The following is a 26,530-nucleotide window of genomic DNA, read 5'->3' on the forward strand; positions in this document are numbered from 1 at the left end:
TTCTTCCTTTTCCACCTCCTTTTTGGTTTGTTCAAAAACTGCCACGAATCTACTCCTACCGTGTATCCCCTGGGCAGGAATTTCTTTTGTAGCTAAGGATAAGTCTCAGGCTCTTTTGTCTTTCTGTATTTCTGTGGTTTGATGAAAAGTGATATTCCTATGACAGCAATTTCCATTATCATTTGGAAATATCAGTCTCCTAAATAATTAACACACATAAAGCACTTTGTTGTCTTGACACTACCCATTTGAAGAGAAACTGTAATTAAATAAGCATAGATCATTCACTTTTTCAGCTTTATGGACTAAACGGCATGAAGCACTTCAAATGTATGGCACGTGCATCGCCGAGGCACACTCGGTTTTGGCAAAGTTTTATTTATTCATACACTAAATAAATATCTATTGAATACTTTCTATATTCCAGTTACTGTATCAAACACTAGAAGAAATAACCCAATCACACTCATGTTACTCAAACACACACCACACCAAACTTAATGAGTGTGTTCATCTGATTATAACCTAGGGTCAAAGGACCACCCAAGAGGTAAAGTCACAAATTATAAAGTCATTTAGGTGCCTTTTTTTTTTTTTTCCGAAATGGACATAACTTACATGCCAAACTCTGTTATCTGGTAAATAGTGACACGGTGAAATTCTCAGGTATTTTTGTCTCATATCCCGTAAGTGTGATCTAAGGGATATCCCAATTCTATCAGATAGAGAGGCTCTATAATGAGGTTTCAGTACAGGTTATTTATCATCTTTCCAAAACCCAGACAAGTGGAATCACAATGACTTACATAAGCACTCTCAGCAGGCTTTGTCTTCTCATTCAATTTGATATGTCATTTAAATTGATTATTTCCAATTAGCCTAGGCTGGTGCATAATATGATAGATATATTGTAGCTGTTAAAATTAGTTCTTCCCTAAATACCCACTGAGCACAAGGAAAAATTGCAGTTGCTATAATGAAGTATAAATTACAACTTACAAAAAGAAAAGCAATAAAATAAATTGCAAATTAAAATCTTCACAAGAAAATATTAGTGGATTTTGCAAAATGAATGTACCAAAGAATATGAAGAGCATTTTGTATAGGTCTAACTTGAAGGAACTTTGTGTTTGTTAGGGAGACTTTTTTTTTTAAGCACAATTTCCAAAACTTAACGTGGTTATCTACTTGTGCTACAAACATGTCACGCTTAGCTATCAAGGTTTGTAAAACAGCGGACTATAGAAAAAACATTAATAATAAATATTTAGGTAGGGTTACATAGAGGAAGGATTGTGAGAGAGTTAATATTATTCATTTTCTTGTCCTATAAACAGGCTAACTGTGGAAAGTCTTTATTAAACCTTCCAAGATATTTATTGGCGTTAGCGTCAGAGTTGGTCTTTAAAGATACAGAAGACTGGGGAATATTTTAGGTGGAAAAGTCATGGGACATAATTAGCCGAAGTGCCTATTTAGTGTTCAAATCAGCCCTTAAAGAACACTGGGAAAAATCACCTCACTGCCTCTTATAGGTCAGCTTCACGAATCTGCTTCGGGCTTGTAGGAATATAAAACATATTCAAAAGGAAGAGCATTTAGCAATGTGGATAGTCACAAATCCCACCATACTTGAAACAAAGTGGAATTGGCTCATATTCAGATAACAAGTAAACGAAATCACCAACACAACCAAAACTTAAACTTTGTAAGTTTAGGGGCTAATTGGATATATTAAGCAATGTTTAAAATCTGTACCAGTGAATATTATGAATACGTTATAAATTTGTTTTCATCCAATTTAACCTTCTTAAAATATAAGGAAAAAAGTGACACACAGAAAGTGAGAGAGAGTGAAAGAGAACACACAAGACCAAGGTCCTTAAACAAAAACGAACCACTATCCCCTTGTCTTTGATGATATGTGCAGCTAAATCCCCATTTACTCAGTATCCTGGAATATTAATTATCTCCACCTCACTCCCAGACAGACCAAGGACGTTTATTAAATCACATAAATAATCACACATTCAACTACAAATGGCAGATACCCAAAACACTAGACTGTTATTAATAAACTCTCCTTTGTTTGTGTTTCAATATTTTTGGCACATAGGGGATTGTCTATGCTTCTGAGACCATTTAGCCTTATATCAAAAATTTCACCTTGATGCATAAACAGTGGCATGCCAGAGATGCCTAAATTCACAGTCAAGTTTAGGGCTATTTGTTACTAAAAACTGTGAACATGCAAGTAGGTTAAATATTCTCTTTCATGCTTCTGTATGTATTATTTCATTGGATAATGAGATAGGTTGCCCTTTCTGTCCATCATTAGAGCAGCTGGAGACAGCATTTGCTACCTGGCAAAACTTTCGAAGGAGGATCTTTCTTAGCAGCAGATAAACCCAGGGGTCCAAGATCTGGTTCAACGAAGCCAGGCGAACAGCTATTAAGAAGAAGTTGCATTCTTTCTGCTTTTCCATCTGACTCTTGCAGTGCTCAACTGATGTCTGATTGAAGATCATTTTCAACATCATTATCTAAGAAAGAGGGACAAATAATTACTCTAAAAATGTAATTACAAGGTCATATGCATCTCATCTATGTAGTATTTTACACACACTTGGCTTTCATCAAATTGGTTGTTAGATTGAAATGATTAATTCAAGCAACATTTAGACTCATAGAACACAGCCTTGTCTTATACAAGACATTCCTACAGATTTTCCCACATTTTTGGCTATTTGGCATGATGTAGCTAAAAAGCCTATGTTCTCAGGCTCTTGCTCTGTGGAATTTAAGTAGCTTGAAAATAACACATCTCAAAATTAGCCAAAGTCATCTGTCTTCTTTCAAGAAAAGCACCAGTGGGTTGACAGATCCAATGAGAGCCAGCATTTCCAATAAAAAAAAAAAAGTAATTGGCTATGTTAGTTTGATATTAGAAAATATTTATTCTTTTAATTCCCCTTGTTTTGTGTCTTTTTCTACCGAGCTTCCTTTTGATTGTGACTGGTCTCAGTGTTGGTAAGCCAACAGGAAAAGAGAGAACAGGTGATAGGATTTCTGGTATTGCCAATGCTGCTCATGCAATCCCAATTTTATTTTTAGAATACAGATATATAATAGATAAAAAGGCAGGAAAGTAAGTAGACAGACAGACAAGAGAGAGAGGAAAAAATTACATGAAAAAGCTTATAAGGCTATATGTAGACAATAGCCTCCAGATATCTCCCTTTTGTCTTACTGAACAGAGTTGGGTCAGGTTATTCTTATACCAATCACTGGCAAAGCAGACAGGAATTTCCAAGCTTGACTTATTAGACTAGTTCATCTCCTGGGGTTTGACCTTGGTCCTTGGCTACATTACCACCTAATGTCTGGACAAAATTACTGTTCCATATAAAAAGAAAAAAGAGGGTAATGGTTAGGAAACAAGTAGAGAGCCGTATATTCTGACCCTGTAATTTCTTTCATAGGAATTTATTCCAGAATTATTTTTAAAAATGTCCTACGAGTAAATGAATGTTCAGAGAAGTATTACCTATGATAGTAAGAAACTGTAAGTGCATAAATTTCTAACATTAGGAGTGAAGCTTAATAAAACGTGACCTATTCACACAACAGTATATCTGAGTCAAGTTAAAATATGAAATGGTGCTATGCACATAAAGTTATATTTTATTATAATTATATTATAAAATACATAGACTTGTGAAACAGTGGAATTATTATTAAACAAGAATCATAAATTTAATTTTTAAAGTTTATGTACATAAACACACATTTCAAATGATCTAAGAAAGTCTTTTATTTAAAGGTAGTAGATAATTATTTCCTTCATTAATAAATACGAATTATTATACAGCAAATTAACCTAAGATAAATAAACCTACATAAATATCTTCTGATTCCCACTCACAGCCCTGAGAACTGAATATTTTTGTCCTACTGTGGTAGGCCGAATAATAACTCCTCAAAGATCCCACATTCCAATCCTTGGTATCAATATGTTATTTTACATGGCATAAAGGACTTTGTAGATGTGAATAAATTAAGGACCTTGAGATGGAGAGATTATTCCATCTGGGTTGGCCCAATCTAAACACATGAGATCTTACAGTGTAATGTCTTTCCTGGCTAAGGTCAAAGGGCAGAGTGACCACAGAAGAATGATCAAAGAGATGCAACATTGATGCCTTTGAAGACAAAGGAATGGAGCCACAACCAAGGAGTGTAGGTGGCCTCTTGAAGCTGGAAAAGGCAAGGAAACAGATTCTTCCCTAGAGCCTCCAGAAAGGAACACAGCCCAGTTGACACCTTGGTTTTAGCTCATCTGAGACCCATGTAAGATTTCTAACATACAGAACTGTAATAGAATACATTTACATTGCTTTAAGCCATCGAGTTTGTAGTAGTTTGTTACAGCAACTGTGGAAAACTAATACACCCACAAGGTGAGCTACCAACAAATGTTGAGAGTGGAGGGAGGAGAAATGCACTTGAAAACAATTCATTCTCTCACAGATAAACATCCTAGCTAACTCGCTTATATTTGTTCACTTCTTTAGAACATATTTTTTGTAATATAAATAAAGCAACAGTAAACGTCACCCTAACTCCTGTCTAAATTATCTCATTTCTGAATTTACAACATATAAAAGCAAATACTTGTTACTCTAGTGGCATTAGTTAGATTTCAATGTGTTTGACTGAAAGGTATAAAATTAATATTTCCAATTAAGTTGCCTTGTAAGGAAAACTATGTCTGTTAATTCTTTTTTCCTCTCTTAGTAAACTATTTGAAAAGTTTTGTCTAGCTTTCTCAGCCACACGCCTCATCCGATAGTTCAATATACTTGGCCGCTTAGCAGGTTCCAGAAAGTGTTCTGGGCCTGGTCTAGAGGGATCTAAAAACTTACTTAAATCACATTTTTCTTTCTTTTTATAAAACTTTTTATGATTAGGAAAATTTACTAAGTAACTTATTAAAATAGAATTGCAATTATTTTATACAGCCTTCCTTAATTTTTTTTCTTAATTATTCTAAAATTAATTGTTTTTATGAGACTAAGATAAATTTCGTATGCCTTACATTGTTTTGTACACTGTAATTTCCCATAATTTACTACTGACAATGCAATCATTATGAAATTATGAAACCAAGCGTGTAAGCAATAGTTGGCACAAGACGAGATACACTCTAGCTTTTCCCAGAAATCACGAGATGTGCAAGATAATTGGAATTAGAAACTGTGAGCATCATTTTGCCATTTCCAAATGGCATCAGGATGGAAGTAGAGATCCAAATTCCTAGTCTAATTTTGAACATAAATGCAAGTTAGCATCCATTGGTTGATTTCCCTATATTTAAGGAGCAAAACAGTAATTACAATTTTTCAATATTTTGCCAATATTTTTCAGATAGCTCAGATTTGGAAGAAAGTCATTGGTATGCATATGTAGATATGTAGACTTCTTATAGAATTAATTATTTTTATTAGTCCAATCCTACTGCTTATACAGGAGACCCTGGGTGGCACAAGTGGTGAGATGCTTGACTACTAGCCAAAAGGTTGGCGGTTTGAACCCACCTAGAGGCACCTCAGAAGACAGTCCTGGCAATCTGCTTCCTAAAGTTCACAGCCGTGAAAACCCTATAAAGCAGTTCTGCTCTGCACATACGGAGTCATCATGAGTTGGAATTGACTCAACAATGACAACTTCTTATACAGAGGAGAATGGACAAATAAAAACAGGGTACGGAGCCAGCACAGCTTGCCAGGAGTGAGCCTGTTTTTTAGCAAATGCATGTATACCTTGCACTACTGCCTCTTCTGAACAGCCTCATATAATGATCTGGTCAAGCAAGAGAGTGATGAGTCCAATTCTGGCTGATCAGAGCTGCAGCTCTTGTGCCAGCACCTTCCCCAGGCTCCATGTGACTCTCCCAGTCCTTCTTATCTCTCCCCTGGTTTTCAAGAGAAAAAAGAGCTCTTTTTGTACCCGCTGATAGCCAGGAACGAAGCTTCATCAGTGACCCCCAAAATACTCCATCCTTTGCTAGTGTCAAGTTCAATTACCTTGTTCTATCCTAAATGGAAAAAGATGCTTTGTCCCTTACCTAGAGATAAATGCACAAAGAATCAGAGAGACTTTTTAATGTTCTCCATTTGAATTTTATTTTGTTTTATTGCAGCAGGGTTTACTACTACGCATTTAAAAATCTTCAGTATGTCACGTCTTAGTTCAAAAAAGCCTTGGCTTATAGGCTACAAATGTCTACCGAGGATGATAAATGAGTAAATTCAGGAAAATTAATTTGTGGGGGAGGGGATAAAGTTAGCCAGCTGCCATTAGATTTCACTATGTGGCTTTTATTGGACTGGGTATGTGGCTTTTATAACTTTCCAGGATATTCCTCTAATAAGTATTTAAAAGGATTTTCCTCACAAGCCAATTTTTATCTATGATGCTTTGTTTTTCATAAATCTCTGTAGTTAAGATATCGTAGAATAACCTGTCCTACTGGAAATTACCCCTTTAGTTTGATAAATGTATTACATTATAACAACTGAAACCAATTTGGGCCCCTTAAGCTGCTTAATTACATAATTTAAAGCATAATTATGGGGAGAGGCGTCACTGCAGATTTCTAAAGCAAAGTAGTCTTTCTAGTCCGGTTACAACTCTATTCTCAGGTGGATACATCGTCTCAGCACCCTAGCCTACCACTTCAGAAGCTTCAGGATCCTGCCTCAACAAATCTGAGGAGTCTGCAAATAAATAGCCCACAAACATTTTTTTTTTTAATTACTAGCCTGTAACTAATGTCATAAAACAATCTGTGTATAAAAGTTTTGAATGAAAAACTAATTTGCACTGTAAACTTTCACCTAAAACACAATAAAATTTTTTTTTAAATACTGGAAGTTGTGTCATTTGACCTTTACTATTATTAATTTGGAAATCCTGGTGGCATAGTGGTTAAGAGCTATAGCTGCTAACCAAAAGGCCGGCAGTTTGAATCCACCCGCCACTCACTCCTTGGAAACCCTACAGGGCAGCTCTGCTCTGTCTTACAGGGTCACTATGAGTTGGAATTCACCCGATGGCAATGGGTTTGGTTTTGGTTTTATTATTAATTTGAATTTAAAACAATAATAACGAGGGATTAAGAATCAGAAGATCTAAATTCAACTGCTGGCTGTGCCAGCATTTACGACCTTGAGCAAGTCATTTGCTCTCTGGGCTTTATTAAATTCAAAGTAAGCCATGCGGTTAGACTGAATGGCCTGCAAATATAATTCTATAGTTAAGATTTTTCTGATGAATTCTGGGACACAGCTAGAACATAAATAAGGATTTAATTAAGAAATTAAAAGAATCATAAAGGAGCCCTGGTTGCCCAGTGGTTAAGAGCTGGCCACCAACCAAAAGGTCAGCAGTTGGAATCCACCAGCCGCTCCTTGGAAACCTTATGGGTCAGTTCTACTCTGTCCCAGAGAGGTGCTAGGGGTCAGAATTGACTCAACGGCAATAGGTTTTTTTTTTTTTTAAAGGTAAAAAGTATGGACCAAAATGCAAAATCCCTCTTGAGGAAAACACTAAATGTGTCTTTTGGGTAGGGGTGAACAGAGGAGAGAAAGAAATTACAAAGGCAGGAAGTGGGCAGTGTAAGAGGACAAGGAGTAGATTCATGAGGCTTCGAAGTGAGAGTTTTTGTGGGCAGGAGCAGCAGTTTTAGGGAAACACACTGAACAAGAGTTAAAGATCTTCCATAAATCTGACTCAGCTCTGCTTCAAGTTTGGAAACCAGTGACCTAACTTTGGATCTTAATTTCTCCCTTCTCTAAAGCATGATTAATGCATGCAAGATCCGTATCTTCTCATCTAGTAGAGGAGTTGCAAATAATAATAATGAGATATGAATTAAAATAAGAGTAATTAAAACCTTCAATTTACAGAGCATAACTCCTCCCAAGCCACAGGCATTATCGCAGTATCCCAAAACATAATGTTTTGATGTTCAGAAGCAGAAGAATGTGGGTGCTTAGGGGAATACCACAAGGAAATGAGATTATTATGTGTATTTTTCTTTCCTTAAATTTTTACCTAATAATAAGAGTGGTTTAACAAAAATTCTTAAACTAGCACTATAAAAATGTTCAGTTATTGTAAATACAGAATCATTATTTAACCACCACACAGGGTAGCTCAAAACTTAAGGAAGCCGCACTGCAGCCTTCTACCACATTATTTGCTGCATAAGAATCTCCCCTTGAAGTCTCTGTGATTTGGCACTGCATAGCTCAGTACATCTATGATGTCGAGATAAATGTTTATATTTTTATTAGAAACACCATACAATGTCAATATTCAAATTCTTAATGAAAAGAGAGAAGACACAATCTACTATATAAAGTATTCATTCCTTGGATAATAGATGATGGATTAGCTTTGTTTGACATGTATCAGAAGAGGTATCTTCATTGTTTCTTTATTTCACAGATGTCAACAGAAAATCTAGAAAATATATCTTTGTCAAGGTGTAATGAACATTAATCCCTGAAATGTTTAGATTTAAGATAGCTTCTTTCCTCCCAAAAAAATCATTTAATTTAAGCCCCAAATGCTCAATCCCATTTATCATCCACCCCAGGAACTAGAGTATTATTGACAGCTCAGAGCAGCTAAATGGTTAAGGGAAGAATCAAGAGATGTGGTCTCTTTTGTGTGCAGGGATATTCACCTCAATATCAGAGGAGAAAATTAGAAACAACCTAAATGGCCAATAAGAGGATACTATTTAGGTTATTTAGGTTAGAGAACATCCATTAATATTTATATCTGCTTTCCAATGCTACCGTTTAAAATTATATTTCTGAGAGAGATTTAATAACATACTCAGGATGTGAAAACAAGTGCTGATTACATAGTATAACCCAACTTTTTAAAAATTCTGCATGGATGTATAAAAAAATTACTAGAAGCTGTTATCTCTAGGTAGGATTTAAGGCCATTTTAATTTTCTTCTCTGTATTTTTCTTTATTTACGAATTCTCCACAGTAAGCATTTTATTTTCACACTTAGAGGAAAAAAGCATTAAATTTAGAGTAGTTGGAAGCTTAGCCATAAACAACAACCTATTAAATAATTTATTGGGTAAAACGTTAATGTCAGGATCATCCTAGAACCAGGACGAGGTCATTTTATCTTGAATTCTTAGGTAGTTGATATGCATGTGATTAACAGCTGATAGGTAAATAGTCCAGCATTGTAAAAATCAATCCAAAAAATCAACTTGAGGAACAAGTTCATAATGGCTTCCTAAAGGGAATGTGGTATTTGGTGGTAAATTGCTGGCTTCTGTGACTGACTGCACAGACAGTACAACTGTGACACAAGAGAATCCCTTGCTGTGCCACAGATAACACAGAATACAACCCACTGAATATGGTTATAACCTGATATAATCAATTCTTAATTACCCTACTTTTCTCAAATAATGTTCCCATGTAAATAACATGCCCTGAGTGCATAGGAAAATCACCTGTGAGGGGGTTGTGAGGTTCAAAAACTGTATGATGTACATTATTTGGGTAAAAATATGGTCACTTTGTAGCATGTCAAAATGAAACTGTTTTGCTGTGTGAGAACTTTACCTCTTTAAGAGATATGAGATAATAAAAAAAAAATGAAATAGACCCATCTTATGCTGATGAACAATGGGTAAATATGGGTAGATTGGGGTCTGTTTGAATTCATGGTCTCCAAGCTTATCTTGTTCCCCGGTCTGCTCTCTTTCCCTCTCTCATTCTCCACAGTGGTTAGTTCATACATTCTCTATGGTCCTAATTCACTTCATAGGGGAAATAGGAGCTGATTAGGGCATCTCTCATTTTCTTACCACCAAGCTAAGCATCTGCAGTCATCCATCTTTCCTTCCTCTTATTTAAATGGAAGACGTCTGCTGTCTCCTATTTAAAGCCAACCCTCTATCTGTGCCCCGGATTCCTATCCTTCATGAATTTCAGAGACCTTAATTTCTTAATTATCTTCTCCCTCTTTTATCTTTAACATCTCTCTCTTTTGCCTGTTTCCCAATATCATGTGAAGATGTCCAAATTTCTCCCATCTTGAAAAAGTCAAATCTCCTATAGAATTCTCATTCCTACTTCCAGATAAAGACAAATATTTCTACCAATTTACAACCAAATATTTTCCAGAGAGTTGTCTACCTTCCTTCTTTTCACATTTATTCCTCAATCCTCTAAAGCCTGACCTCACTATTCATAAATTCTCAAAGACCACCAAATTTGCTAAATACATTGGCCACTTATCAGTCCTTATATAACTTGACTTCTCTGTAACATCAGTTCAAGTTGACTGCAGATCTTTCCTGGGAACACTTTCTTCCCTAATATTTGTGTTATCAATTGTTCTGATTTTCTTACTAATTTTCCTCCAGCATCTTGGGATGTTTCTTTGTAGCCTCCTTTGTAGGCTCCTGTTCTTCTATCCATTCCAAAAATGTTAGCATTTCTCAGAGTTCCACCCTACGGGCTCTCCTCTTTTGCTATGACTTCTTCTACTCCAATGGCCTAAAAAACTATCTGTGTGCTATAGGTTAAACCTCTTCTCACAGCTCCAAACTGATCAGTTTATCTTCCTATAACATTTCTCTGTTTAGATGTCTTACAACAAACCCTACCTGGTGAAAAATGAAATTATTATCTCCCTTCCTTAAAGCTGCTTCTCCACTAATCTTCCCTATCTCGGTGAATGGTTGCCCATTCTTCCAAAACAGAAACCTAAGAGTCATCCTTAATTTGTCTTGATTCATTTCTGTGTTTGTGTGTGGGTGTATCTATGTCTCTCTCTTTCTCTCTATCCATTCCACCACATCAATTGTATTCCTTATACTCAATCATGAACTCTCTACTTAACCTTGTAATATCTTTTTTTGTTGTTTCTATTGTGCTTTAAGTGAAAGTTTACAAATCAAGTCAGTCTCTGACACAAAATTTATATACACCTTGCTATACTCTCCTAGTTGCTCTCCCCCTAATAAGGCAGCACACTCCTTCTCTCCACTCTCTATTTTCATGTTCATTCGGCCAGCTTCTGACCCCCTCTGCCCTCTCATCTCCCCTCTAGACAGGAGCTGCCCACATAGTCTCATGTGTCTACTTGATCCAAGAAGTTCACTCCTTACAAGTATCATTTTCCATCCCATAGTCCAGTTCAATCCCTGTCTGAAGAATTGGCTTTGGGAATGGTTCCTGTCTTGGGCTAATAGAAGGTATGGGGCCCATGACCTCCTGGGTCCTTCTAGTCTCAGTCAGACCGTTAAGCCTGGTCTTTTTATGGGAATTTGAGGTCTGCATTCCACTGCTCTCCTGCTCCCTCAGGGGTTCTCGTAATATCTTTTTAATTCACCACTTCCCTCACTTCCACTCCTACTGATCCTGAACCCAGGCCACCATCATCTGTTCTGTGAACTACAACAATAATCTGTTACATGATTTGTGAGTCTCCATTACTTCAATAGCTTCTCATTGCTCTGAGTATAAAGTCTAAACCCTTTAAATGGACACCCAAAGCTCATCACCACTTGGCCCTGTTGAGCTCCCTAGACTAATCTGTCACCATTCCTTACACTCACATTACATTCGAATCATATTGAACTTCTTTCTGGTCTTTGAAAGTAAAAGTCCTTTCTTGTTTCTGGACCTTCACAAATGCGGACCTTTTTTACTTGATTAATTCCTACTTGGTTTTTGTGCAGACTTGAGGCATCATTAGTGTTCACTGAGTGAAATCTTTTAGGCTTTTAACAAGGGAAACACTGAACACTGATGATTAAGACTAGAAGATTGTGAGAAGGTATCAAGGACATCATACTTAAAATGAAAGATCATTAAAAATGCAGGAAAGAAGGAAAAGACCAAAATAGATGTCAGAAGAAATTCTGCAACTTGCTCTTAAGCACTACATAGCCAAAACATGGAAAAAATGATGAAATAAAAGAGCTGAATAGAATATTTCAAAGGGTGGTTCATGAAGACAAGGAGAAGTATTATGAAGAAATGTGAAAAGACCTGGAATTAGAAAACCAAAAGAGAAGAACATGATCCACATTTCTCAAGGTAGAAGAACTGAAGAGAAAATTCAAGTCTTCAGTTGCATTACGGGGAAAAATATTGAATGATGCAGGAAGCATCTAAAGAAGATGAAAGGAACACACAGAGTCACTGTACCAAAAAGAATTGGTTGATGTTCAACCCTTTAAGGAGCTATCATATAATTAAGAAGTACTGGTACCGAAGGGAGAAATTCAAGCTGCACTGAAGGCATTGGTGAAAAACAAGGCTCTAGGACTTGATGGAATACCAACTGAGATGCTTCAATAAATAGATACAATTCTGGAAGTGCTTACTCATTTCTGTCAAGAAATATGGAAGACAGCTACTTGGCCAACTGACTGCAAGAGATCCATATTTATGCTCATTCCAAAGAAAGGTGATCATATGGGTTATGGAAATTATTGAACAATATCATTAATATCAACATGCTAGTAAAATTTTGCTGAAGATAATTCAAAAATGACTTCAGCCATACATCAACAGGGAACTGCCAGGAGGTCAAGCCAGGTTCAGAAGAGGACATGGAACGTGGGACATGACTGCTGATGTCAGGTGGATTTTGGCTGAAAGCAGAGAATACTAAAAAGATTTTTACCTGTGTTTTATAAGACTATGCAGAGACATTTGACTGTGTGGATCATAACCAATTATAGATAGCATTACAAAGAATGGGAATTCCATAACACTTAATTGCACTCATATGGAACCTGAACACGAATCAAGAGGCAGTATGTCGTTCAAACATAACAAGGGGATACTGCATGCTTCAAAATTGGTAAAGGTGTGTGTCACGGTTGTATCCTTTCACTTTACTTATTCAAAATGCATACAATAAATAAATAATCCAAGAAACCAGACAATATGAAGAAGGACATGGCACCAGGATTGGAGGAAGATTCATTACTAGCCTGTCATATGAACATGATACAACCTTGCTTGCTAAAAATGAAAATGACTCGAAGCACTTACTGATGAAGGTAAAAGACTACAGCCTTCAGTGTGGGTTATACCCACAAGTGAAGAAAATGAAAATTCTCACAATTATACCAATAAACAACATCATGATTAATGAAGAAGAAATTAAAGTTGTCAACGATTCCATTCTACTTGGATCAACAATCAACATCCATGGAAGTAGCAGTCAAGAAATCCAACAATGTATTGCATTGGGCAAATCTACTGCAAAAGACCTTGATGTTACTTCGATGACTAAGGTACACCTGGCTGAAGCCAAGGTCTTTTCAGTCACTTCATATGCATGTGAAAGATGGACAATAAAAAAGGAAAACGGAAGAACTGATGCATTTGAACTGTGCTGTTGGTGAAGAATATTGAATATACCATGGACTGCCAGAAGAATAAACAAATCAGTCTTAGAAGACATACAGCCAGAATGCCCCTTAGAAGCAAGGATGGCAAGACTTCGCTCACTTACTCTGGACACATCATCAGGAAAGATCAACTATTAGAAAGAGCGTCATGTTTGGCAAAGTAGAGAGTCAGCGAGATGGACTGACACAATAGCAGAAACAATGGATTCAAACATACCAACAGTCATGAAAATTGCACAGGATGGGAAAATATTTCATTCTGTTACAATAAGGTACATGTGAGTTAGAGCCGAGTTGACGGCAACTAACAACAACAATATAGACTCCCATATTTCTCTACTGCCTTTATCAAGACTACAACACTTTATTTTTTTCTGCTTGTTTATAATGTCAGTCTCTTTCAACACTTAGAAATTTTTATAATGGCAGGGATCACTTCTATCTTTTTAGGTATATCACTATTAGGGCCTAACATAGAACATGACACATAGTAGTTTAATAAATATTTTTTTTGAATTAACAAATGAAAAATAATAAAAGTAGAGTGTACCCCACAATTCTGGGGTAAACAGATTCTAAAGTTTTCACCTAATGGATAAATCCACCAATATTCATCCTTATTCCTGACTTTGACCTTTATTTTATTCTATTATTTATAATTAGCCAAAATGACAGCTTAAGTCCAGATGTTAATAAACCTCATCTCTTTATCACATATGATTTAAAGTAAAATGTTCTGGTGTTCAGATCAAAGCTGTAGCAGTAACTCTAAAACCAATAAGTCGAGACTATAAACCAATAGGAGAAGCAAATACTTAAAGCATCCTGACTCTATGAAAAAGGGAGAATTCCTATTGCCTCTTTATTTAATAGAATTGGTTTATGTTCAACCATTTCAGGAGTAAGCATATGATGCAGAACTGATGGTCCTGAAGAAAGATGTCCAAGCTGCACTGAAGACACTGGTGAAAAACAAGGTTCCAGGAATTGACGGACTACCAACTGAGATGTTTCAACAAACAGATGCAGCACTAGAGATGCTCACTTATCTACGCCAAGAAAATTGGAAGACAGCTACCTGGCCAACCAAATGGAAAAGATCCGTATTTGTATTCATTCCAAAGAAAGGTAATTCAACAGAATGCAGAAATTATCGAACAACATCATAACAAGAAAAAAGTTTTTTTTTTTTTTTCTTGTTATGATACACAAGTAAAATTTTGCTGAAGATCATTCAAAAGCAGTTGCAGCAGTACACTGACAGGGAATTGCCAGAAATTCCACCCGAATTCAGAAGAGGACTGGGGAATACTACAAGTATATCATTGCTGATGTCAGATGGATCATGGCTGAAAGCAGAGACTACCAGAAAGATATTTACCTGTGTTTTATTGACTATGCTAAGGCATTCAACTATGTGGATCATAACAAACTATGGTTAACATTGCAAAGAATGGGAATTCCATAACACTTACTTGTGTTCATAAGGACATGTACATAGATCAAGAGGCAGTCGTTTGAACAGAACGAGGGTATAGTGCATGGTCAAAAGTCAAGAAAGGTGTGTGTCAGTGTTGTATCCTTTCATCATACTTATTCAATCTGTATGCTGAACAAACAATCCAAGAAGAACCAGGCATCAGGGTTGGAGGAAGACTCACTAACAACCTGGGATACGTAGATGACACAACATTGCTTACTGAAAGCGAAGAGGTTTTGAAGCACTTACTGATAAAGATCAAAGACCACAGCCTTCAGTATGGATTACATCTCAACATAAAAAACCCAAAAATCCTCACAACTGGACCAATAAGCAACATCATGATAAATGGGGAAAAAAATTGAGGTTGTCAAGGATTTCATTTTACTTGGTTCCACAATGAACACCCATGGAAGCAGCAGCCAAAAAATCAAAAGATGCGTTGCATTGGGCAAATCTGCTACAAAAGACCTCTTTAAATTGTTAGAAAGCAAAGATGTCACCTTAAAGCCTAAGGTGCACCTGACCCAAGCCATGGTGTTTTCCGTCACCTCATGCATGTGAAAGCTGGACAATGAATAAGGAAGACTGAAGAAGAATTGATGCCTTTGAATTACCACGTTGGGGAAGAATACTCACTATACTATGGACTGCCAGAAGAATGAACAAACCTATCTTGGAAGAAGTACAGCCAGAATGCTCATTAGCAAGAAGGACAGTGAGACTTCGTCTCACATACTTTGGCCATGTTATCAGGAGGAATCAGTCCCTGCAGAAGGACATCATGCTTGGTAAAGTAGAAAGTCAGTGAAAAAGAGGAAGACCATCAGCGAGATGGGTTGACACAGTAGCTGCAATATAAGGCTCCAGAGTAACAACAATTGTGAGGATGGCGCAGAACCAGGCAGTGTTTCATTCTGTTGTACAGAGTCGCTCTGAGTTGGAAACAACTTGATGGTGTCTAACAACAACAATAACATTTATTTAATGACTTTTTTCAAAGTTATGCCTCAAGACAAAGACAAGATATTATGCATATCGACAGTTATTTACTTTCAAATTTATAATATATAGTAAGTCAATAGTCCTTTTATTGCTATAAAAGTGTTACATATAATTCTAGCATTCCTTGCATGTAGTATTCTTGCCCACAAATATGAGACCATGTCTTATAATAAATATTTAAAATATCCCTCAGAGTCTAAAGGATAGCACATCAATAATAAAAAAATAAATAAAAAAAAACTTGAAAAATCACCTTTTAATGTTAGGCTTCTAGTCATTATTGACATCAGGAACTTCCTAATATCAAATTAATTCATTTTCTCTTTCCCAAAACAAAACACACCCTTCATGAAATTGCCAGCTTTCTTTATAGGTAACTCATGTTCTGTTAACTGTAAATAGAGGCTAAGTAATGGTGCAATGCTAGATCCACAACTGAAGGGAGCTAGAAGTGTCATACAATGGCATCACTTTTCTTTGGCATCAAGACAGACAATTTGTGATTTCCTGGTCATGGTAGGAAACACAATCTTCAATGCCTCAATATTTCTAAAGAGAGCTGTGTTCACTGGGTTTAACCTGACCCTTTACCACTTGGGTTTTGTGAAGGGGGAAAGTTGTAACCAAACATTTCTAGTGACTCTCCTTTTGGGTATACCAAATAACATTGAAGACAATGATTCCTTCAACTTACTCATCCCACTGGTTTACTGGGTTAACAGGTATGAAGATACACGGCAAACTGTACTCGTAGTCTCTGACTCATAATAAGTACTAGGCAAGTATTAAGTCTTTGTTTTTGTTCTATTATTTCAGATGTTAAGTATAATAAAAAAAACAAGCATAAAAGATCCCTCCACTGTTTCCTGGATATATGAATTCCAGCTAGGAAGAGTGTGGCTATGACATACCACAGAATGGTAAGTTCTCTGGTCCAGGAGGAGCACAGGTCCTGTTTTAACTCTATCATCCATTAAGGTTTATGTAACAGCATTGTAATACCTCTTGACAAACACTCTTTCCTGTCACTCATTACATAGGTGGCCTGTGAAGACCATCAAATGCCATGTGATATTTATATAACAAACTGTAAACTTTATTTTTGAAAACATTCTTCTGAAGAAAAGATCTTGCTTTTTCAAAAAATCAGACTTTAAGACATCACTTAAATTATGGTTAGCACTTACAATTTTTACCAGGTTTGAGGGAAGTTTAAATTCACATTATATGTGATACAGGAAAACTGAAAACTGTAACCGGTTCATCTTCAACATTTTGGTCCCTTAGACTGCTTTCATCTCAACTATCGATTTATTTGGATTACTACTTTTTGATCTGAGAAAGCAAAACAAATAACAGGAACCAGAGGAAGCATACATGAAAAAGAAACATATTTTTTCCACTCAAATGCTATGAAAATTACAGCCTTGTATGAAGAGATGAAAGGGGTCCTGGTGGCACAATGGTCAAGCACTCAGCTGCTAATTGAAAGGTCGGTAGTTAGAACCCACCAGCTGCCCTGTGGAAGAAAAGACCTGGAGTTCTGCCCAAAAAGATTAAAAATAAAAAAATAAAACAAACCCGTTGCTGTCGAGTCGATTCCAACTCATAGCGACCCTATAGGACAGAGTAGAACTGCCCCAAACAGAGTTTCCAAGGAGCGCCTGGTGGATTCGAAGTGCCGACCTTTTTAGTTAGCAGCCGTAGCACTTAACCACAGCCTAGGAAATCCTATGGGGCAGTTTTACTCTGTCCTATTGGGTTGCTTTAAATCGGAATCGACTCAATGGCACACAACAAGAAGAACATGAAGAGATGAACATACCACAGCACTTGAATCCATTAGCTCTCACTCTCTTTAACGCATAAGTTCAATGAAGACAATTTTTGCTGCGCTACTTAGGTTCCTAGGGAGGATCTTAGAAAATCACTTTAGGTGATTTGATTTTAAAACATATGTTTCTGTAGGTCTTCTCAAGAATGCTTCTTAACATAGGTGGCTCATCTTCCAGCACTATTCCAGACAATATTTTATTGTGATCCACAGGGTTATCATTGGCTAATTTTCAGAAGTAGCTCTCCAGGCCTTTCTTCCTAGTCTGACTTAGTCTGACACTCCACTGAAATCTGTCACCATAGGTGATCTGCTGGTATTTGAAATACAAGTGGTATAGCTTACAGTATCCTAGCAATATGCATGCCACCACAGCACAACAAACTGACGGATGGGTGGTTATTGCCTATCCTAAAGCTGTTTTTAATTTTTCTGAGAATTTTCATTACTAACAGCAATGTGGAAACTGGGTAAAAATAACAAAAGGGGAAGAGTATAATACTTTTTAAAATGCTTCCAAGTTTTACTGTATAAATAGTTCCAATTAATCATTAGATATGATATAGATTAGTAACTCTGGAATCAAAAAGACTATTAGTTCAATTTTCAAAGTAACATTTACCAGTTGTGGGCCCTAAAGCAAGTTGCTTATCCAGCTAAGACTCATTTCTTTCAAAAGAAAGAAAGAAAAAAAAAAAAACTGGGATAAATATCACCTATGAGTCGGAATTGACTCGACGGCAACAGGTTTGGTTTTGGTTTTTATATATACACACACATATATATATACACATATATACATGGGAGCCCTGGTGGCATAGTGGTTAAGTGCTACAGCTGCTAACCAAAGGGTCAGCAGTTCAAATCCACCAGGTGCTCCTTGGAAACTCTATGGAGCAGTTCTACTCTGTCCTATAGGGTCGCTATGAGTCAGAATTGACTCGACGGCACTAGGTTTATACATACATATATATATACACACACACATATATACATATATATACATATATATATACACACACATATAGATATATACATACACACATATATACATATATACACACACATACACATATATACACACACGCATATATATACATATATACGTACACATATATACACACACTTATGAATACACATACTTCTACCTTCTGATTCCAAATCTAGTATCTTTTTCACTTGATTACCATTTCCTTTCTCAATTCATTCTATAATCACTTATTGAGTGGCTGCTATGGGCCAGGAAGATTTATAGACAAATAAGACAAGGGTTCTGATATTAAGCAGTTTAGAGTTTATTGGTGAATCAGGCAAATGACTGGGTATTAACAAGAGGGAGGCCATATAGCTTAGTGGTTAATAGCATAAGCTGTGGGATCAGTCAAATCTGGATTTAAATGGCAGCTCTGCTTTTTATTAGCTTTGTCACCATGGGAAAGTTATCAACTGTCTCGAAAACAGTCTCCTCATCTGAAAATAGAGATAATGGCACCCTCTCAGAGTGTCGTTGGAACAAAGAAATGAGACTATGTCTGAAATACTTAGTGCAGTGCTTTGCAAAGTAAGCATTCACCTACTATGGGCAATGATCCTTATTGTCATTATTATAAATACAGCTGTGCAATGGGTTTGGTTTTTGGTTTATGGTGAAGGTATGCATGGGGTCTATGGAATAGAAAAGCAAAACAAAACAAACCAGTTGCCGTGGCAAACCCCACCTGTTTCAGAGTAGAATTTGTGATTCTTTGGAAGTAGATTGCAAGGCCTTTCTTCTGAGGCACCTCTGGGTGGATTCAAACCACCAACCTTCCATTGGTAACTGAGTGATTAACTGTTTGCACCACAGAGTAGAGAGGAGGAGCATATAAATGAGTCTCCAAGCTCAATAATGAGCCACCAAGACAGCTGATGCTTATGGAGAGTTTTGATAGAGAGCTCACACTTTTAAGAGTGAAACTGTGCGAGCCACTCAGGGAAACTGCAAGTCGATTTCTATGACTGAAGGAAGGAGTACCGAGGGAAGGATGGTAAGTGTGGCCAGATCCAAAAAGATCTTAAAAGTTAAACTAGGGAATCCAAATGCATTTAAGCTGGGGGAAAGGAAAGGGTACTAGATAGTAACATGTCTGAATTCCATGTTAGAAAGTCACTGCAGTCCCACAAAGGTTCTCTAAGGCTCTTTCTCTTCTCCACAATTATAAGAAAGAAAGATGGAAAGCAGGTTTGCAAGAATCCCAATTGCATTGTATCATGCTGGAAGTTTTAAAACTGTCAAAACAAATTTTCTAATTTTGACTGTTGTCAAACACTTTCCCACTAAGAAAAGAGAACTCAATAAACACATTTATTTGTTATATAAATAGTTGAGTGAAAAGAATAATATTTGTGAGTTTTACTAGCTGAAATATGTTTGCCTACTAAAACTTCATCACTACGTGAGTGTTCTAAGCCTGAGCAGACGCACAGAACGGCGTGAAATTGGTGCTGCACCTTTACAGAAAATATACCTCCTAAACTGCAGACATCCTGGTGACTAAATCCACTAACAAATGCAAATTCTCTTCACCTGCCATAGGGATTTCCGAAACATGCTCCCTAGAAACCCAAGCTCTTTGAGAAGGCCAATCAATTAATGAGACTCTGCAGGAAATCTTGAATCACAATAATTATTTGACCTGGCCAGATTCTTAGATTCTTGATTATTTTAATCAATCTGTTCTTTTCTGCAAAAACGGTTTCAGTGGTGTAGTTAGAATTATGAGAAACTAATAAGGAATTACAGAATTACAGCGTTAAGATGCCCAAGGTCCACCATTTACTAGGTGTATGACTGGGGAAAATGTCATAATCTTTTGAATGTTAGGAGCCACTGAAAATTGGAGTTGAAGATTACTGAGTTCATAAATTGTGGTGAAGATTAAATTAGAAAATATCTATACAGGGCTTAACATAGTAATCCTCAAGTGCCTGTACACAGTAGGCATTCAATAAATATAAGTCCTTTCGATCTTTCTCTTTTTTTTTTTTTTTGTGCGTCTGTCTCTTCAAGTTCCTGATCAGTCTTCCTACCATTTCATCTCCCTGATAGATAACATGCATGAACACACAGACAGATTGGCACACACACACACACACACACACACACACACACTTGAAAGATACTATCTGTCATAATATTTCTAAGAATGAACTAGGCAGTAACAAATAATCTCCTACTTCTTATAAGCAATACTCCAGTTTGGAAGAACTCTTTTCTCTTTGTACAATTGTGGGAGAGAAATACCAGCACTTACTTTCCACTATCACCTCCCATTCTAGAAACCAGAAGCCAGGGGTCCCTGATTCTTCCTCTAGTGACTGTTAGATACAGCCAGAGGGTAAATAACCCAGGCTAGAGCAGCCAGACATTTGCTCCCAAGACTTTGAATCTTGAGAGAGTGACGTGAAAGGAGGGAGTGTCAAGATGCCAGATTCATCTCAGCAGCATGCAGCAACTATTCTGCACCAGGACCTTGGCAGTGTGGCCTCAGCCGCAGCACCCAAAACATCCTGGATCCTGCCTGATTGTGAAACCTGGTCTACCAGCTTCCTATTGACTCTGTGAGACCCCACTACCCTTCTAACAGAAGCCTTTTGTGCTTGGCATCAGACTCTGTTGTTTGTGACCAAGATCCAACTTAGGGAGGAGACTAGAGTTCTGACGTCCGTGCTTCCTAAAATTCATCTTCAGCATAATTTAATTAGAAATAGATGCTAAGGAACAAATGTTCGAGATGTTCCCTAGTGTCTTGTATAGAACAAAGGCTAATATTAAGAAATTTACTTCTGGAGCCAGGCAAATCCTAAGTCTATAAATACAAAAAAAAGTCTATACTTGGAGGAAATTACTTCCATAAAATAAACCCAAAATTTTACCGCCCAGTATGTTCCCCATTGGCACAGCTACTGATTTATAAAAAGAAAGTTAGTTGCCAGATTAACTTCAAACCAAAAGACAACTCACTCTTTATGGAAGAATTAAGAACAAACTTATTTTTCCTTCTCCAGTCCCCTCACCATGGTGCTATGCAATATTTGTGAGCTCTCAGAGCCTTACAAAGCCACCTGTGTTCCATTGTAAGCCTCACGTTATACTCTTTAGACATTTTGGACAACTCCCTGAGTCTAAATCTTTAATCGTGGCTTTAGCAAAACTTACATTAGTCTTCGAAGATGAAGTAGGGTCCTGACATTCTACATCATATGTGGCTGTTTCTTGTATTCACAAAACAAAGCAAAAATTTAAAGAAGAAAGAAAGATCTATGATATATGATGTTGAAACAGTGCTTCAAGATGGCATATTCACTGAAATATTTCATTGCTATAAAAGCACTGTTAAAACCCCACATGTGGGTTGTAAATATAAACCTGTTAACTTGGAGCTTTGGAAAAGATCACAGGGCCTGGCCAAGGAGCTGCAAAGCTGTGTCTTAGGTTGGTTCCTAAGGAGCAGAGCCTGAATTGGGCATTCTGATACATGGTGAGAAACCAAAGTGAGAGACACAGAAAGAAAGTCCCGGCTTCAGTAATCCATAAGGCCACTTCCACTCTTGACACTCCTACAATTTATGTTAATCTTAGGTTTCTGTCACTTGCAACCAAAAAAATTCCCATTTTAAAAGCAGGCAATATTAATTTCAGAATTGCTCCCACAGTTTAGTAGAGGAAGAGGCAAACAAAAATAGGACCTAGCTTAATAAGAACAACCACAATAAACTAAAATCCCTTCTGAAACTTGGCATGAAAATTACGTTGGTCTGGATCTTCCTTGGAAACCCTAGTGGCATAGTGGTTAAGTGCTAAGGCTGCTAACCAAAAGGTCAGCAGTTTGAATCCATCAGGTGCTCCTTGGAAACTCTATGGGGTAGTTCTACTCTGTCCTATAGGGTCGCTATGAGTTGGAATAGACTTGACGGCAATGGGTTTGGTGTGTTTTTTTCTTTTTGGATCTTCCCTCGGGGGTCATGATTCTTATAACATTTCTTATTTCAGCAGTATACTTTTGTGTCTGCCTGAGTGTTCTGATTCATGTCTCAGAAAAAAGGAAAAAAAAATAGCATCTATTAGATAGAATTTACATCCTGACTCTCCATTACCAACCACGTAACTTGGAGCAGTCATTTTCTTCTTGGGGAGCCAAATGGAAAGACGTGTGCACAGTTCAATCAACCCCTGAAGCTCCTCTCTAACAGCTGAACTACCTTACTACCAGAATCCCACGAAGGGGAGGGAGGGTTCTACTTCTCTTCAGAGACACCGGACAGGGATTAGAGACATTTCGGAACATCTTGTAAACTGTCTCCAAAACACTTCGAAAACGTGTCCACTTCACCTCAATCCCAGCTGTCATCTTGCACCTAATTTACTGCAAAAGCCTCCTAACTGGTCTTCCTGCTTCCACACTTGCCTTTCTGCAATCCAGTCTCCACAGAGCTGCCAGAATAATCTTTTAAATGCATAATCCAGGAACATCATGTCCCTGCTTCAAAATTTCCAGTAGTTCTCTTAAAATACAGGCAGTCCCCAGGTAATGAAAGTCCGATTTACGTACAACTTGTACTTACATATGGACTGCCATAAAGCCTACTATATTGAAAATCTGAGTTAAATACAATGGTTCATTATAACGAGCACATGTACTAGTTTGTGATGCTCATGAAAACATTGCACAGTTTAGAAGTGTTTCTTAAGTGTTTTATACACATAGAAAGGTAAAATATATACTATATACTAAGACAAATGTTTGCCTAACTGCTGCTAAATAAGAACTTTATGTACATGGTCGGACTTAACTACAAACTTGATTTAAAGACAGACTTAGGAACAGATCTTGTTCGTATCTAGGGGACTGCCTGTAATACTGAAATCTTTAGTGTGGTCTTACATAATCTGTTCCCAACGTTCTCTCTGACCTCATTTTACAGCACTACCCTCCCCCGAGCCCAGAATTTTTATTTCACTCAGTCTTCTTTCTAACCTTTGAACACACCAAAAAAAAAAAAAAACCCAGTGCCAAGTGAGGACCTTTGCTGTTCCTTCTGCCTGGAATTCTCTTCCCAAGATTGTCCATGAATGGTTCTTTCCTTTCATTCAGCTCTAGCTTAAATCTTACCTCTTAGAGACATCTTCTCTGACAACCCAATCTACAAAAGCTCCCCAGGCTCTCTCAATCACACCACACTGCTTTATTTTCTTAACAGCATTTATCACAATCTAACTTCTAGTTCTTTAATTTGTTTATTGGGTTTATCCTTCCACTAGAACACAAGCTCCCTACAATTATGTCTCTGCACAGAATCCCCACTCCATTGCCCACCCCAATTCTATGACAAGCTATGTTCCTTCCCTCTTTTAAGACAACACTTAAAACAGGATTACAGGAAGTTTTTCCTCATCAACTTCTCTACATCTCCACCTATCCTCAGGACTAAAGGGCTCTGATGACCTGCCCTCTACAACCCATAAATCAACCCAGCGATCTTCTTAATACATAAAGCTGATCAAATAACTCCCTCACCTAAAGCTTTTGGTTTCTTTCCATTGTATTTGAGGTCCAAATCTAAACTCCCAAACCAAAACCACAAGGTTCTGCATTATCTGGCCCCTGCCTACCTCTCCAGCCTCACCTTGAAGGTGCGCTCCCTTTTACTCTAATCCATCTATCTGGCCTTCTCTCAGTCCCTCCAATGCTCCCAGCTTTCCTATATTGATGTATTCACACACTGCCCTTTCTTCCTCAAGATCTCATCTTCTAAGGCTCATTATAAAGGGAATTTTCCCATAGGCCCTCCCTAACTACCCCTGCTTCCCACTAATGCATCAAGAGTGAGTCTCTTTGACATTCTCACAAAACACCTTTTTTTCTTGCCTTCATAACATGCTCATTGTTTTAGTGATATACATAAGGGGAGGCCAGAAGCTGCTTCCATTTTTCTGCTCAAGTGAACAAATAAGTTACACCAGAGCAGACATCACAGAAGTAAGAATCACTTATTTTGGTAAATGTAGAGTAAGTAGGTATTCGCATAGTAGAAAGGTGTGTGATACAGCAAAGGAAAACACACAAGAAACTCCTTGTATATATACTGCTGGTCACTTGGGAAGAGGTAGACATCACACTTATGGGGCCTAGTGCCTTCTGGAAAATAAGAGGCCAAGAAACCTAAACTCTTCTCCCTAAGATGTGAAGGCAAGAAACTTGAAGACAAGAAACTTGAAGACAAGAGTAGCTTTGGCCACAATCACGGGAGCGAAAAGACCTGGAAAGTCTTAAGGGAAAATTCATTGAAACGGAAAGGCAAACTTGTCAGGAGGTGATCTAAGTATATAGCCCAGAGCCTAAGGACAGAAGAGTGAAGCCTGGTTTCAGAACAGTATGAGGTCTGAGGCTGGCATCCCTTCTGGCCCTTTGCACCCTAGCCCAGTGGTTGTGGCCCGTGCAATTATGGCTAGACTTATGGGTGTAAACTAATATGCTCACCAAAGTCGGAGCCCAAGCGCAGACACCCTACAGCCTGAGGAGGGGCATGTTCCAACAGAAGCATCACAGACAGCAGCAGTAGACCAGCAAGCAGTGCCCTACAGCCCAGACAGAGCCAGTCTGCAGCACCAGCACTGTGTGACAGTCAGGGCAACCACAGTAATAACCCATCAGGCTTGTTATATTCATTTATTGGAATGATTATTTGTTTATTGTCCATCTACCTTAGTAGATCAAAAGCTTCATGAAGAAATACGACATGTCTCTTTTGCTTACCATCATGGCTAACAAGTATAGCTGCATAAGTTGCACATTGCTCGACTCCCAGGAGTACTAGTCACATAAAACATAAAGTGATTAATGCCTCCTAGAGTTATGTTACTACACAACTGGCATGGCCACGTAAGTCAGTCCTGGCCACCACTATAACACCAAGGTGAGCCAAGGGGCAAGCACAAAACAAGCACTCAGCATTTATAGAATGATTAAATTAAAAAAATGAGTCACCTGCTTTGTCCATTTACATACGTTCTTACGCATCTAAGAAGTCTTTGGGTGTTTTCCCTACACATTTATTCCAATATGTTCAACAGGGACTGTTTTATCTATTTAGAACCACAGGAAGTCAGAACTGAAAGGGAGGTTAGAGCTGACAGTCATTTTATCTAATTGATGAGGAAAAGGAAGACCAGCAAGATAAAGGAACTTCCATGTTTGGTGGCAAGCCAAGACCAGAACCCAGGCCTCTTGTCATCTATGCCTTATCCTCTCTATGGCCCTCACCTGCCTTCTTCATTAACTTTTTTGTTGTTGTTATTGTTGTTCTCATGAAACAGAGTAGCATCCACAAACCAGGGGTCACTTAATCACTAATTGCCCCTTGCTGGTTTAGGAGCTTGCTGGTTGAGGCACACATCTCTCTGGGGAAATGCTGAATATGCATGATCTCCAGAAGGCCCAAACAAACAAGTTAGTTGGTAGCAGTAAGTTACCAGAAAGATGTCAAATATCAGGGCAGTATTTAAATATTCACCTTACTGCCTTGTGGATTTCCCAAAATGCATTTTATCTTTTATAACCTCTCTTCCATCACTTTCAACATTAAAAACATACTTATCTTTTTCAAATCTTCATGAATCACACTATCAAGAATCATATTTTCAACCATAACAAATGAGTTTATTAAGTAATTGAAAGAAAGACAAAA

General features: G+C 37.5%; 1 protein-coding gene across 1 annotated transcript in view; it reads right to left on the reverse strand.

Moving 5' to 3' along the window:
• The window catches only part of PTGER3 (prostaglandin E receptor 3), a 116,756-nt gene that overhangs the window by 57,777 nt on the left and 32,449 nt on the right, over window positions 1-26,530 (reverse strand). Inside the window, exon 5 of the mRNA XM_049875551.1 lies at window positions 2,364-2,543. Coding sequence (XP_049731508.1) covers window positions 2,364-2,543 — 180 coding nt within the window. The remainder of the gene's footprint in view (window positions 1-2,363; window positions 2,544-26,530) is intronic.

The sequence above is a fragment of the Elephas maximus genome, chromosome 3 (assembly GCF_024166365.1).
Source record: "Elephas maximus indicus isolate mEleMax1 chromosome 3, mEleMax1 primary haplotype, whole genome shotgun sequence".
Classification (NCBI taxonomy): Eukaryota; Metazoa; Chordata; class Mammalia; order Proboscidea; family Elephantidae; genus Elephas; species Elephas maximus.